This window comes from Rhinichthys klamathensis, unplaced genomic scaffold (genome assembly GCF_029890125.1).
Source record: "Rhinichthys klamathensis goyatoka isolate OS25496 unplaced genomic scaffold, OSU_Roscu_1.1 h1tg000161l_1, whole genome shotgun sequence".
NCBI lineage: Eukaryota > Metazoa > Chordata > Actinopteri > Cypriniformes > Leuciscidae > Rhinichthys > Rhinichthys klamathensis.
This window is the reverse complement of record NW_026606695.1, coordinates 1,147,277-1,162,237: the sequence shown is the minus strand read 5'-3', so window position 1 is coordinate 1,162,237 and position 14,961 is coordinate 1,147,277. Positions and strand designations below refer to the sequence as shown.

Here is a 14,961-nt window from a genome sequence, read left to right as displayed (position 1 = left end):
CTATTTCAAATAAATGCTGAATCCTGAAAAAAAGGTATCATGCTTAACACTAAAATATTAAGCAGCACAACTGTTTCCAACTATGATAACATTAAAAACTGCTCAGCATATTATAATGATTTCTGAAGGATCATATGACACTGAAGACTGGAGTAATGATGCTGAAAATTTAGCTTTGCCATCACATGAGTTCATTCAATTTTAAAATGTATTAAAATAATTTAAAAAAATACTCTTATGTTATTACACACATTACACATCTTATGTTATTACAAACAGTTAAATGTAACTTTTTGCCCTCTATCCCACACTAAGAAGACATGTTTGATCCAACATCTATCTATAAATCCACAAAATCTTTAGAGCGACATAGACAATCTTAAGAGAGACATAGACATGAATTCATGTAAACGAGAGTGGACAAATCAAAAAACATACGGTGCTAAGCCTGCATCTAACATGCCAAAGCATGCTACGCATTTGAGTAACAGAGTTCTGACAGGTTTAAGGCTGGAAAAGGTGTGAGTACATGAAATATGACATGTTAATTTGTTCACTGTAATCAAGCAAATATAATGATTGTGCGGGGAATTGTGCCAAGAAATATTTTTTCCAATCGATTTAGTATTGACGATTAAAAACAGTTTGTACATTTTATTTGTAATCATAATTTATTGCTATGGAAATGAAAGATTGTAAATAAAGATATGCTCAGATCAATGCATGTTGGAAATGAAAATTAGGATATATGAGTTTACAACATTATTAAAAACAGTAAAATATAATGCAAAAATAATTGAAAAAAAAGCAAGTATGTTTTTAGTGGGGTTTTCATCCTGAAGACCTTTTCTGCTCGTGACAGATCTCTATAGGAATTGACTTTACCAATAGTACTATGGAGAAGGCCTTCCTCACGAATATTAATTAGGTTAGGAAAATGGACAGTGCAATAAGGTTACAGCACAACCTAATGGATATTTATGATCTAACTAAGCAGCCAGTTGATGGTGCCACACTTTAAAACACGTTCAGTTAATGCCTTTTTTATATCACTTAATCATTCTTCTTTTATTTTTGCTCAAAGAAACATTTTGTATTTCAGTCTTCTTGACAGTCAAAATCTGACTTCTCAAAGTTTAATAGGTTTAAATATTTTGGACTAGTTCATGTTTTTTTTTCTGAATTTAGTCTAATATGGCCTTAATATAACACACACACACACACTTTGACACCCCGATCATTATTCACAGAGTGAACAAGCACACTTTCATGGCATAACCCACCTTAAATCACAATATAATTCACCTAATCACCCGTCTTATTCCATACTATGGCAAGCGAGGGAGGACACCAGATCACAGCGTCTGAAATTAACATGACTGAAAAGGCCCAGGGGACTCCATAATTCAGCTGATTTTATAACAGCCTCTCATAAACTCCTGAGCGTGACCTTCATTTTTCAAAGGCCGCCCTGCATTCCGTGCACTGACAAGATTTATTGGCCAGCACTAATAGCCTGGTCTCTCTTTGGTGGCCTCTCATCGATATAACGCTTCCTGGCTAGCCGGGTGAGGTGGCATGAGATTTTTGCAGCTTGCTAGTGTTCTGGATTATGTTTGCACGCTCAGGAAAAAAATTGCATTATAAACACAGGCACGCTCCTAAAACCACATAAGACAACACTTTTTTTTTTTGATATTCATAGCCACCAAGACTATTTCAGTTTTTCTCATTTTTTGCGGTTTCTGTGTCTGCAGCTTTCTTATTTTCTGAGATCTATCGAAAATCACACACACACACACACACGCACACACACACACTCGTGCACGAGCAGACACCTATCCCCGCGTGTAGCTAAGTGACAGTGTTCTTGTGATGGAATGGCTGAACCGAAGAGGCCCCTGTTGCAGCGCATTTTCTCTCTCTCTCGCACAAGAACGCACAAACACGCATACACACACACACACACACACACACAGAGAGAGAGCACCTTGGCCTTGCTCTTGCTCCTGAGATGCAATGCCACACAGCTCTCCCATAACTTGATGGATGGCCGCTGAACCTTGCCTCTGCTGCCTCACACACACACACACATAATCTCATTTGGGAACGGTCTGGACACACAGACACACACACACACAGTTGTAATCTCTTTTTGCGGCTTGCGGAATGACACTGTGGCGAAAGAAATGGAGGACTGCTAGAATCTCGTCAGTCCTTTCCACTTCTTTTTCCATTCCGTTTGAATCCATTTGACTTCAGCCGTATCTCTTCTCCATACAAATGAGGCCTCTGTGATGAGGAGAAGTCTCCTTTACACAAATATGTAAGACTTTGTGCATTATTTATACTGGCCCCAGTGTTTAATCTCCACTTATGCAGTCAAGAGATCACAACTCACTTAATATTTCAGGCCCTCACGCTCGTGTGCTTTACACTGGAGAAGAGCAAATGTTAAAAAGACAAATAAACGTCTGGAGACGGATCGTGTGCGTGCATATAGGTATAAGCAGCTGATTTTGTGCCTGTGGTGACAGATATGGGTTACGTCTCTTAAAACCATCTGGATTTGGAAAATGATATTACCCATTTTAGATGTCAACACACGCAGATGTTTCATTGCGGAATGAAGTTGGCAGTCATTCTTGATGCGTATTATTTTAGCCCCTAAACATCCATTCATTCAGCCAAAGCAAATTTTGATTGGATGACAGCGACTGTATGTGATGAGAGAGTATGTTGCTGTGTCACCCAGAAATGACACTTTTTTAAATTGTGTATCCTTTCTCTTTCATGAAGAACTAGTATGGCAATTTCATTTGAGTTTCGCAACGGACTTGAGACTTGCTCAACAGGCACATGCTCAAACACTTGGCTTGATACGCCTGAAGACTTTGATGTTTTTCTATCTCTCTCACACAGACACACACAATGAAACACAAACGTCAGCACTGCACAGATAAGCATACTGTATATAGAAATCATAGGCCAGTGGTTCTCAACCTCTTTGTCCCCAACGATATTCCAGCCCTAGTTTTGCTTTGAAAACATATTTAATCTATGGACATTCCTAATTTATGTAAATCAGTAACTAAAAATAATGAAAGTTATTAAATGTCAAGCTTCCAGTAGTGATGATTGTTCTTTAGGGATTTCACTCTTTTTTAACCAATGAATTTGCATGACTTTTGCCATCGTTGTGGTTTACTGGATAAGAAATAAGGATGAGGATTATATCTAAAATGCATGAGCATTTATTCCTTATCCAGTAATACACACACACACGAATATAAATATATATATATATATATATATATATATATTGGTTTGTTTTTACATATTGTATTAATTTACATGACATTCCCAGGTCTAGAAATCACACTTTTAAAAATAAGGCTTTCCCACATAAACAGGTTTTCCAAGACTATAGGATCTTCAGTTGTTGATTTGACGATCACACGTTGTCGTGATTGGATAAAAGGTAGTTGGTGAGACTGTCTTCAGATCACTGCAGTTTAAAGAGAATACCCCCAGCAATGGTGTTGACTTATGAATTTGCACATGGTTTGTCTTAAAGCATATTAAAAACATTAAAGGACTAGTTCGGTATTTTACACTTAAAGCCCTATTTTAAGATCGTTTCTGATGAAATAGAACGGTTAAGATTGAAATTTTCGGTTTCTGTGGTAGCATAAACCGCATTAAACTTTAGTTTACAAAGACGTTACATTTGACGTTTACAAATTCTCGGGCCAGCAGCATGTGTCCAAATTTCAATCTTAACCGTTCTATTTCATCAGAAACCAACTTAAAACAGGGCTTTAAGTGTAAAATACCGAACTTGTCCTTTAAACACTCGATTTTCACCACAGGGGCACTGTAAATGTTCCTGATCTTTTGATGACCAACCCCTGATGTCACAAATCCCTCTTATACTTCAGCTAATCTACTCCAACCACCTCTCATATAAAGACCACTTTTCACGGTCCTGATAGATAAATCAAGTTCCGCCCACTGGAAGAAAAATGGGTTGCAAATGTGCCAAGATGCACCACAAACCACATCAGGCCATGAATAAGAACACGGCACTATTAAAACAAGCAAAAGACCCATTTTCAACCATCCGATCCCTGTTTGTATTATTTGTGTTGACAGTGGACTATTCCCCTGTGTTAGCCTAGAACAATGTTAAGTGGCTGTACTTGTTTTCTTTTCTTTTTTTTACAAGCACCACTTAAACACAGACAGGGCTGTGAAAACAATTAGACAAATATGCACAACATGACAGATGTACACGCAGAGTCACACCAACGCATATATTCACTTCCTCTGACCTGAAAATGGCCAGATAGGCATAATGACATAAAACGTATAAATCCAGTTCTAAACAACAGCTGAAATATACACTCAACCTGTGATTGCAATTCAGTTGAATTGAATATTTGTTGCTGAGTTGCTTGGTAGCAGCAAATAGCCTAAATAAATAACTACCGTTAACTATTTTCTATTTGTTTTGCAGTTCTTTTCACTTTATGAAAGAAATGAGCCATTCTAGGATGTGCATTACAGTTATTTTACTACGGTTATAGGGCTTTCTGCTTTGGATTCTGCCTAAAAAACACTACTTAACTGGTAAAAAATCACTGCAATACACGGCCTCTCATGGTTTATTGCCTTGATAAATCCTTATAATGACAGACACACAAGCACGCGCACAGGCAAAAAAAAAAAAATGGAGTGTTTAAAACAAAAAAACTGCAGTATTAAACTACAGACGTAAATGATACAGCTAGAATGTACGCGCGTGTGTGTGCACGAGTTGTAATCCAGTGCACCCTGTGAGTTTGAACAATGTCAGAATTGAAGTACAGATGGGGGTTAAGCACACATGGCGAAGACACCGGCACTTACAATCAGCACAGCAGCAACCAATCAAGAGATGATCTCACTTTTTCCCTCCGCTTCGGCCCCTTCGCTTCTATTCCGCCCGCAACTGTCACTTTCATCGTTTTAGCATGATAAATGTTACAAGTGCATCTCCGTAGCTTCAATCAAGACTATTCACGTGAAGATTGAAGAACAAGAGACTATGAGAGAGAAGATAATAGAGAATAAAGAGAGGAGGAAGGCGACAGAGGGACTGAGAAAAAGAAAGAGAGGCGAAGAATGAAAGAGAACGAGAGAGACTGCCGGGCACGCTCGAGCTACATCATGCTGTCAACGGGCAGCTGAAAGGATAGATTACTTACAGTAACAGAAGGAGGAAAAAAGAAATCAAAGAGTTGTCGCAGTACTACTTGTAAAAGGTCAAGTGAAATCACTACAACTGCGCTCCAAAAAGAGGAAGATAAAAAAAAAGAATGCAACTGTTTTCTCTGTTAGCTTGGCTCTGTGCTGTATCAAAAACAGCTTTTATATTTCTGGCTTAAGTTTCACAGGTCATTTACATTTACTGTTTTACATACGCCCGTGTCAACACAGGGCAGTGGAAGCACAAATGAAACGTTGACCTATGCATGCAAATTTAGAGTTGGCCTCTATTTTCCAAGATGATCTGTGACTTTCAGCTTTTGTTGAAGGATCCAGTTTTGAAGTGAATTATTAGTTATATGCATATGCTAATTTGCAAAGTATAATATTTGCATGTTTCAGAAGTCCCTCTCTTTCTCTCCATATGGAAGTGTGCTGTCTTGAGTCGCATCTGAACCTGTGACAGATTTGGTCAGCGTTGGCCATTCAATGCTGGCGTTGAGCTGACAAGCTCTCCCTAATAGCACAGCAATCAAGCCTGCAGCTGATCTAATTCTGTCCTGGGTCTCCATTACCCAGCAATTCTGTGCCATTGCATGGCGTGTTATTTAATGTGACGTGACGACGATGGCGTGTAGTTAATTTTACGCTTCTGTATTGTGATGAATAGAATATACGGCTGCTTCTAAATGCAGCTTGATTGCTTCATTGATTGAAGGCTAATTCTCAACTCTGAGGTTACTTGGCAAACATTTTTGAAAATAACCGTAGATTATTATAATCTAATATTTAAAGTTAATTTGCTAGAAAATCAAGTATTTATTATGTAAAGGTCATATTCATGTACACGCTCTCCTCGTGCAACTCATAAAAGCACCTTGTATTTAATGAAAAAAAGCTTCTGTGATTTGCATGGATGTTTTGCTGGCGGCAATACAAGGTGAATTGCAAAAGCACACAAATAAATATGCTGGAGAAATGATTGGCATTTGCATGGCCGTGTTTTTGTATTGTCATGGCCGTGTCACATGTCCAAAATGAGTGATGCTTTGGTCCGCCAGGCACATGTATGTAAAACAAATGGATGATGGAAAGCGTCGTAAAGGCTGAAACCACAACAGACAAGCCACACCGACCTCAAAAAGACTTACAAATCTCAGCTCTATCGGCAGACAAGACTAAATATGGAGATGGATTAGTACAAACCAAACCATTTTGCGCTCTCAAAAAAAGAGCAGAAAAAAACTGCTAGTCAATGACAGATATTTGATTCAAATGTTGATCTTGGCTCAAAATAAAGAGGCTGTTATAATCCCAGCCCTATTTGTACAAAATAGGCCAGAATCATTTTCATCTGTGATTGACACTCATGCTGTCCGAATGCATTTAGTCTCCCCTGATCTAGAGAGTTAAGGAATCAGGGGGAATTATTAAAGACTGTGTTTGCTGGTTTAATCCATGAATGATTCTTTTTTCAGTAAATTTCACCTCTGTGTCTTTGGAGCGCTGAAGCATAAAGCTAAACTCTATCAAATTTGCAGACAGTAAGGTGAGAAATAAAAAAAAATAAAAAAAACAGTCTCCCATCCCACCAGAGTCATTATCTTTGTTCAAACCAACTGAATGGGGCATATACAGTATAATGCAATAAAGGCATAAACCAGCAGCTGAAAACAGTGTTACTAACAGCAAACAACCAGATATATATATTTTTTGAGAATGGCAAAGAAAAGCATGAGGTGTTGATAACTGTGAAACACCTTGATATATTACCTTTCTGTCTTGCAGAAAGGTAGCGTCTCCAATCTGCAGTAGGTAAAATTAACAACAGCTTGAATGTCTCACGTGCAACGGGACATGGAAACACTAGTATTGTCCGGTTACCTGTCTGGGGCGACCGGCGCGGTGTAGTTTCTGCTATCAAGACAGAAGATGGTGTGTGTGTGTGTTTCTGTGTGTAAGGACATTAGGGGGATGTAGGTAACATGAAACCAGACTACACATTTATGAGGCCACTGCACTCGATCCCTCTCAACACTTACTCTCTCTCGCACACACACACACACACACTAACACAGAGAACAGTAGAGACCTTTCTCTAGCCTGTTAACAGGGCCCTCTTTCTAGTTCCTGTCTCTTTTAGCCTTTCCTCCACTAGAGAGAAAAAGGAGAGAGGAAGGGGAAAAGAGAGAGCATCTCAGATGTCAGACCACAAGAACTGAAATCAAACACGATCAAAAAGAGCCGGGCCTTTTCACAAGGAGAAAAACACAGGTAGTTTTCATGGATGACTTCACCAGAGGGAATTGTACTGTGAAGAGAAAATTAATCTTGTCCAGAAAACTAGGTATTTCAAATCTGTTACAAGACACCATTAATAATACCACTGTATGTTCCCCATCATTAATTTAAAAAGCTACATGTACATTCAGAGAACGATGAGGTCATGTGACCTGTTCTGACTCTGTATCACTATATATCTTATATCTTATCTATATCTAATTTATCTAATTTTACCATCCAACAGAACGTTAAACGCTACCTAAGATTACCGAGCATTACTGGAAACCCACTTAATAAAAAAATAAGTTTTACACAACAGCTATATGTAATACAGTTAGGCCTACATTAAGTATCAGACAGTAAAGCAGCGTAATTAATCCGAAAAATAATTACAATGCATGTATTTGCAGCGTTCAGAATTTCAATTGAGCACATGAATAGAATAACCAATCAGAGGTGTTTCATTAAGTCATTGCATAGAATAAATCCACTTAAAACGTTTTTTTGTTCAGTGCAAGCTCACTGATTGAGTTTTATGCTTTCGCAAATCCTCTCATTATAACAAACAAGATCTATATAGTTCAGTGTTGTCAGCTTTATTGATTGTAATGGTAGTTTTCATGAGAGCACAAAAGTGAAGTGATTGAAAGCTTGGTGTATACTATTTGAAGAAAAGTTGTATTTTTCATGCAGCTAACTAATGGCCATGTAAACACTGCAATGTTTCAGGAGTGGCAACTGCATTTAAATGCAGGAGTGAATATGCTAAATTATAGTTCAGTGTGTGAGTCACTGGCGAAAAATTTATGACTGACATAGTGATAACCATAGATGTCACCAACCATGTTGGTGTCTTGTGGCTGTGAACAAGAAGGATGATGCAACATTTTAATCCATTCGGTGGTCACTATTTTTGACAAAAATAATACTATTGACCAAAGACACATTGTGTTTGGTAATTGTACTGCTTTTAAACAGTGTTCTCATTAGACCAGTTTGGATTTGTAATCTACATAAAGAATATGACATGCCCCCTACCCACCCCAATCATAGAAGAAAAACAACTGCAATGTAAATTATATTAAGCAAACTTAATAATCACAATTACAATATTAAGGGAAATAATTACCAATTATGTTTTCTGTGCTTAACACTGCTGTACTTAAATCTTACAGCATTATGACACTCATCAAATCAGTGATTCATCAAGAATTAGTGCTTTGAGTCCATTATGAGTGTGCCTGGCACATTTTCCCGTCATGATGAGTCACAGAGGCAAAAAAAGAGATTGGGAGGGAAGGTAAATACAGATAAAAAATAATTTTAAAAGGGGGAGAAATTAAGGTCATCATAAAAGTAAAAAAAAAAGGCTTCTCCTGACAAAACCAAGCTAGGAATAAATAAGGCTCAAAAATGAAATTCTAATGACTTCTCCTTATAAAGTATTTGATATAGACTATTATGCTATCTTAATTGGATTTTGCAAGGGCATGTTGGCTACTCCTGATAACACTCAATAAAACATCTAAAGAGCTCCTCTTAAATTGTCAGCAGGGACGTACGTAATGACGGTGGACTTGATCTCGCTTCTTGCCAAGGACGTTGTAATTGCAAACTGGTAATAGTGTAGAACCATTTTGCTCAGCACCCTGTGAAAGTCTGCTGCATTTAAATGGACAAACAAATGGACGGATCGTACAAAGCACTGCAGCTTTCAAATAAAAAGCAAATAAATAATAATCTAAGCGGAGTACTTGGACACACAATACATGCGCCAGGGCAGCAAATGGAGGCTCTACGTTAAAATATGCATGAGATGTCCCGAAGAAACATAGGCAACAGTACTCCTTTCGTGGAGAAGTGCAGACATCTAAACACAGCCCATCAGAGGGTTGTTCAAGAGGGTAGAAAAAAAGGGAGAGAATTAATTCAGGACAGAGTTGTCAAAAGAATAAAAAAAGCTGTCCAAGGAGCAACAATTTGTGAGGAAGAAAAAAAAAAACAATGAGAAAAGAGAAACAAGTGGGATATTGGATGGAGGAGGCAGGTATTAAAATGGAAAGTAGGTGATTCTAAATGCACAGTTTGGGGAAAAAAAAAAAACGTGAATCAGAGAAGATATGTACAGTACATAAGAAGATCCTATGAAACGAGTGAAGGTGTTTAAGAGAGAGAGAAGGCTATCTTGTGGCTTGAATTTAGAAAGGGCTTTGTTTTGGAATGCAAGGGAGGACACTACTTACAGCATGTTAGATAGGAATCAATAATGCATTAACCACCTTAGAAAACACATGAAACGACAGGGCAAGTGTTCTTTTCCTGGCAAATCTGGACAATGAAAGGGCTGGCTTCATTTTGAATTAACCTCACCTAGCACTGAAGCGCTCTACAGGACATGGAACAATAATGATATAAATTGATTATTTCACAAGTGTGCCTTAGAATTTACAAAGCCATTTTATGGCTGCTGTAACAAAGGGCATGTTATGCTTTAAATAATGAAATAAATGACGAGGAGAGTGCAAGAGCTATTGGGTAAAAATAACGAAAAGAGAATGTGAGATAAGAAAGAGAGAGAGTGAGCAATGAGGCCAAATTTCACTGCTAGGTCACTGAATTTGCCCAGACACACAAGTGCACAGGAATGTTAAATGTGACCTCCTGCCCAGATGTTCCCAGTCTGTTCGGATATGCACATTTAAACATGACACCACAACTAACATTCCACCTTTTTCAATCTTTTCTCCTTCTGCTTCATCTCACTATCCTGCCCCCCTCCCAGGAAGAGAAAGAACTAGCCATGTTTTGATAAGAGATTGGGTCGTGCTCCAGCCACAAACCTACTGCTGAGACGGAATAGCTGTGAACCAGAGCCATATGTGATCCCATTCGATCTTCTGACGACAAAGGTCGTCAATGCTGACACCCGCATCTGCCCTACAACTACACTAAAATATGTGCCAATGTGTCCACAGCCTGGCCTTGGCACCCCGGGTGGCCCAGCGGAAATGATATCCCTGACTGAAGAATGCCTTCATGTCGCTTTTAGCATTACATCTAAATGGCACTATGAGGTGAAGCAGGTCGATACAGGGAAACAGAAGCATTGGCTAAAAATACATATATCCAGCATTATAGTTTTACAGTGTAGGCTGAATAGTTTTGGTGTTTATAGACACTCAAATAAAAGCTTGAAGTATCTTGAAGTATAAAAAATCTGATTGGTATCATAGATTCAAAATGATAAAAATATGGTTCTTACCTGTTTGTTGTACTTGTTGATGGTTTGGCTACTGTACTCAGAACAGTGGTCTGATCCGATGGATATGTTATCTCCAGTGCCGACAAATGTGTTGGCCGGCGGCAGGTCCTGAACAGCCTGGTGCTTTTTTCCCGCTGTGGGCGACTGCGGGTGCAGCTGAACAGTGGGCAAGGGTGAGCTGGATTTGTAATGGCGGGCAAGATCTGGGCTTCCGGGGCCACCGTTGACAGACCGATAGCGGCCCATTCCTGGACTGTCTGACAGTTTCTCATTAACGCCATCATAGCGCTGCCCATTTGGCTTGGATGCCTCTACGGTAACAATGCTGCTATATAAAGGCTGTTTGGACTTTTTCTTATTCTTGTCTTTCTTAGGTTTCTTGCCTTTATCATGTTGCTGAGGTGTGAAGAAATCCTCATGGTCTTTCTTTCCAGCCTCATATCCATTCTTGTTCTTGGGACGGCAGTAGCGGGCCATGACGACCACCAGGATGATAAGAATGACAGTCATGATGCCTGACACAACCCCTATGGCAATGCTCAGCCGTTGCTTTCCCAAGTCATAATTGGGGTCTCCTGCAATGTCAGCATTGAGCGGTGTACCAAGACTTTTGGCAACTTGTGCCTCTACAATAGTGGCGTTAGAGAGCGTTTCATTGACGTAGATGTGGACTAGTGTGGTGGTGCTTTGCGACGGAACCCCACTGTCATTCACTTGCACAACCAGGCGATGAAGGCCAAAGTGTTTTTGCTCTAGTTTGCCGACTAATGAGATTACTCCAGTCCAAGAGTCAATTTCAAACAACTTAAACGGATTGCCGCCAACTATTCTGTAGCTGAGGTTAGCATTAACACCTGTGTCGGAATCAGTAGCTGAGACAGTCCTCACCACCGTCCTTATATTGCTAGAAGGAGGAAGCAGTGTGTATGAGCTATTCATTGGAAAAGTAACAGTGGGAGGATTGTCATTTACATCCATTACAGAGAGAGACACCGTGGCTATAGCTGACCGGGGCGGATCACCTCCATCAACAGCTTTGACACGGAACGAATATGTGGTTTTTTGCTCACGGTCAAATGCCATGTTTGAGAAGATGGTCCCTGTGTTGTTGTCAATGGAGAAAATGTCCTCTTCTTCCTCAATGTATAGACTCATGTCTGCATTTTGTCCTTTGTCGGCATCCATGACCGTTATCATACCAACGGGGCTGTTGGGTTGCCGGTTTTCCGGTATGTAGAAAGTAAACACATCCTGCATGAACTTTGGCTCGTTGTCATTTTTATCCGCCACCAGGACTACCACAGTGGCTGAACCCTGCAGAACAGGCATGCCTTTGTCTTTGGCGATAACTTTGAACTCATATCGTTCCGTCTGCTCCCTGTCAAGTATGGTGTTGACACGGATGTCACCGGTGTCTGCATCAATGGAAAATATTCCGTTCACAGAGGAGTCCAGGGAGTAAGAGATTTCTGCATTTTTGCCGCTGTCTGCATCTAAAGCCAATACAGTGACGACACGCTCACCTGGAGCATTGTTTTCAGGAAATGAAACTTCCATTGTGCTTTTGCTAAAAACTGGTGGATTGTCATTCATGTCCCCCACTTTCACTATTAATGAATTGTTGCTAGAGAGACTAGGGCTCCCAGAGTCAACAGCAACAATGACCACGTTATACTCCTGCACTGCTTCATAATCAAGGAGTGCTGACGTATGGAGAAAGTACTTCTTTTTATTCATTTCACCCTCAACCTCACTAGCAGGTTTAAGCTGAAATGGAACATCGCCCACTACGGTGCACGTCACTATACCATTTGGTCCTTTATCTCGGTCTGACACTTGGACTAAAGCGATGGGTGTATCGACAATCACATCCTCTGCCACATTAGCCACTCCGTCTTTGAGAAAAATGCGTCCGATTTTTCGGATGTCGATATTGGGGACGTTGTCATTTTCGTCTTTGATATTGATGACCACTGTCGCCTTGTCAGTCTTAGGAGGCTGACCGCGGTCACGTGCCATGACTGTGAAGCGAAGCTGGCTCACGTCTTCTCGGTCGATTCGGTGCAAAACACTGAGCCAGCCAGTGCTCTCATCTAGCCGAAGCAGTCGTCGCACTGACTCTGTGGCTGCTCCGAAAACGTACTCAATCTGTCCATTGACGCCAACATCAGTGTCGCCCGCTTTTAGCTGGAGTATGGGGGCACCTGGGGAGCTGTTTTCTGGCAGGTCTGCCTCATAAACACTCTTCTCAAAGCGTGGGTTGTTATCATTAACATCTGTAATCATTACCCTAAGAATGGCTTGGGAGGAGCGTGGGGGGTCGCCCCCGTCTCTAACGCGCAGAGTCAGCTCATAGGAGTCGCGCTGTTCTCTGTCCAGTGCCCCTTTGATAATAAGCTGCGGCTGCTTCTCTCCGTCTGTGGTGTCAGCAACTTGAAGTTCAAAGACGCTGCTACGGCTCGCCCCCTCGTCGAATCTCCGCTTGCCCGTGTGAGAGTCAACACTGCCGGAGCCGGAAGTCCCGATCCGTCTGACAGAGCTCTCGCCGTTGTCCTGAATTAACTCGTATCGCTCTATTCCATTCCGACCGAAATCTCTGTCGGTGGCCGTGGGCAGGAGATAAAGTGTGCCGATGGGTCTGTTCTCCTCAACGGAGAGGGTGAGAACAGGTGAGGGGAAAGACGGCGTGTTGTCGTTTATGTCTAAAATAATCACTTTGCCCTCATATAGATCAACCCAGCTCTGCGCGGGTCCTATCATGGATACTTCGAAATCTATAAAACATTCGTTCTCATCAAAAATCATTTGACACTGCGGCAGCTTTTCGCGGTCAATCCGCCGCTCGTTCGTGCTCAGGTCTCCGGTCATGTTATCAATTTTGAAGTACTCGGAACCGGATTCTAAGGTATAAGTCACATCCATGCCAGCCGCGATGCTGAGGTCCGCGGCTACATTGCCTACCCGGACATCGGCAGGACCCTCCTCAGCCAAGCGGTACCGGAGCACTTGCTTGGCTGCGGGCTGACTCAGCAGCTGCAGAATAAGAAAGCAGTATCTTAAATAGTCCACAATGCCCGTAGTCCTCATGGTTCCTCGCGGATTTTCCAGCTAAACTGAACGATAGTTTTGTTTAACAGTTTTTTCCTCCTTCTTCTCGCTTGTGTTAAAACGCCTCTTTCTCACTGCATGCGTTTTCACAACCGGATAGCTCTCTGTGGTTACCAAACTCAGGCAGAATAGCGCATTTCTGTTATTTTTTCCCCTCTCAGACTAGGCTCGCGCTATTCCTTTTTCATTGATTTGTCCATCAAAAATATACACAACACTGACAGAAAGTATTCACAAATTCATTCAATATTAAGCTTGAAACAAACATGCCAAAAATTACTTGCTGAGACTACTCCGTCTTTGCCATGACTTGACATCGCCGAGTCTTCATTAAAGGCAGCGAAGCCAGATATTCAATCCAATGCGCAATCAATTCATGAGGTTTTAAATCCTGTTTTCCCAGATGCCAGTTCTCCGCTCCAGATGATATCCCACCATACGGATTAGAAACTGAAAGATCAGAACTTCTTGTTCTACGGATATAAGCCGCAAATGATCTGTCCTCTCCGTGTGCCGTGTCCGGGCGCACAGATTTCTCCAGTCCACTCAGCTTAATAGTTATCTCACTTGCACCAGAGAATGAAAAAAAAAAAAATTCTCCGCAGTGTCACTGTGCTGTTCAGCCTTAAGGCAAAATGCAAAACTGTGCAACAACGGAGTTATGATCCTGGCAGAGATGCTAGAAATGTGGTTTTAAAATTCCAGCGCGAGGACGGTCGCTCTGTCCAGCGCGCGCCTCTCACCTGCAGCAGAAGCGCATGTGTATCTGCCGCACTCCGCGCGCGAGTCTCTCTCTCGCTCCCTCTCTCTCTCTCTCACTCTCTCTCCACCCCCTGTGCGACAAACAAGGCTCAACTTGATCGCTTAGTTCTACTGTTTGAGGAGTGTCTCTTCTTTTTTTGTTCGCAAGGGCATCTTATTGCAAACTAGTGTAATTTACTGTCCAGAAATAAGCATTTGGAGACTGTTGGAGGTACACTGTGCGAAATATTAAACGCCTTCCAAAGGGATTGTATTTTTTAAATGAAATATATTTCTGCTGAGGTCGGATGGTGTCG

General features: G+C 41.0%; 1 protein-coding gene across 1 annotated transcript in view; it reads right to left on the bottom strand.

The window, feature by feature from the left end:
- Positions 1-14,377, bottom strand: part of pcdh7b (protocadherin 7b) — a 139,114-nt gene extending 124,737 nt beyond the window's left edge. Inside the window, 1 exon segment of the mRNA XM_056258922.1 lies at positions 10,796-14,377. Within this exon segment, the coding sequence (XP_056114897.1) occupies positions 10,796-13,882 (3,087 nt within the window). The 5' untranslated portion in view covers positions 13,883-14,377.
- Positions 14,378-14,961: the final 584 nt, after the last annotated feature.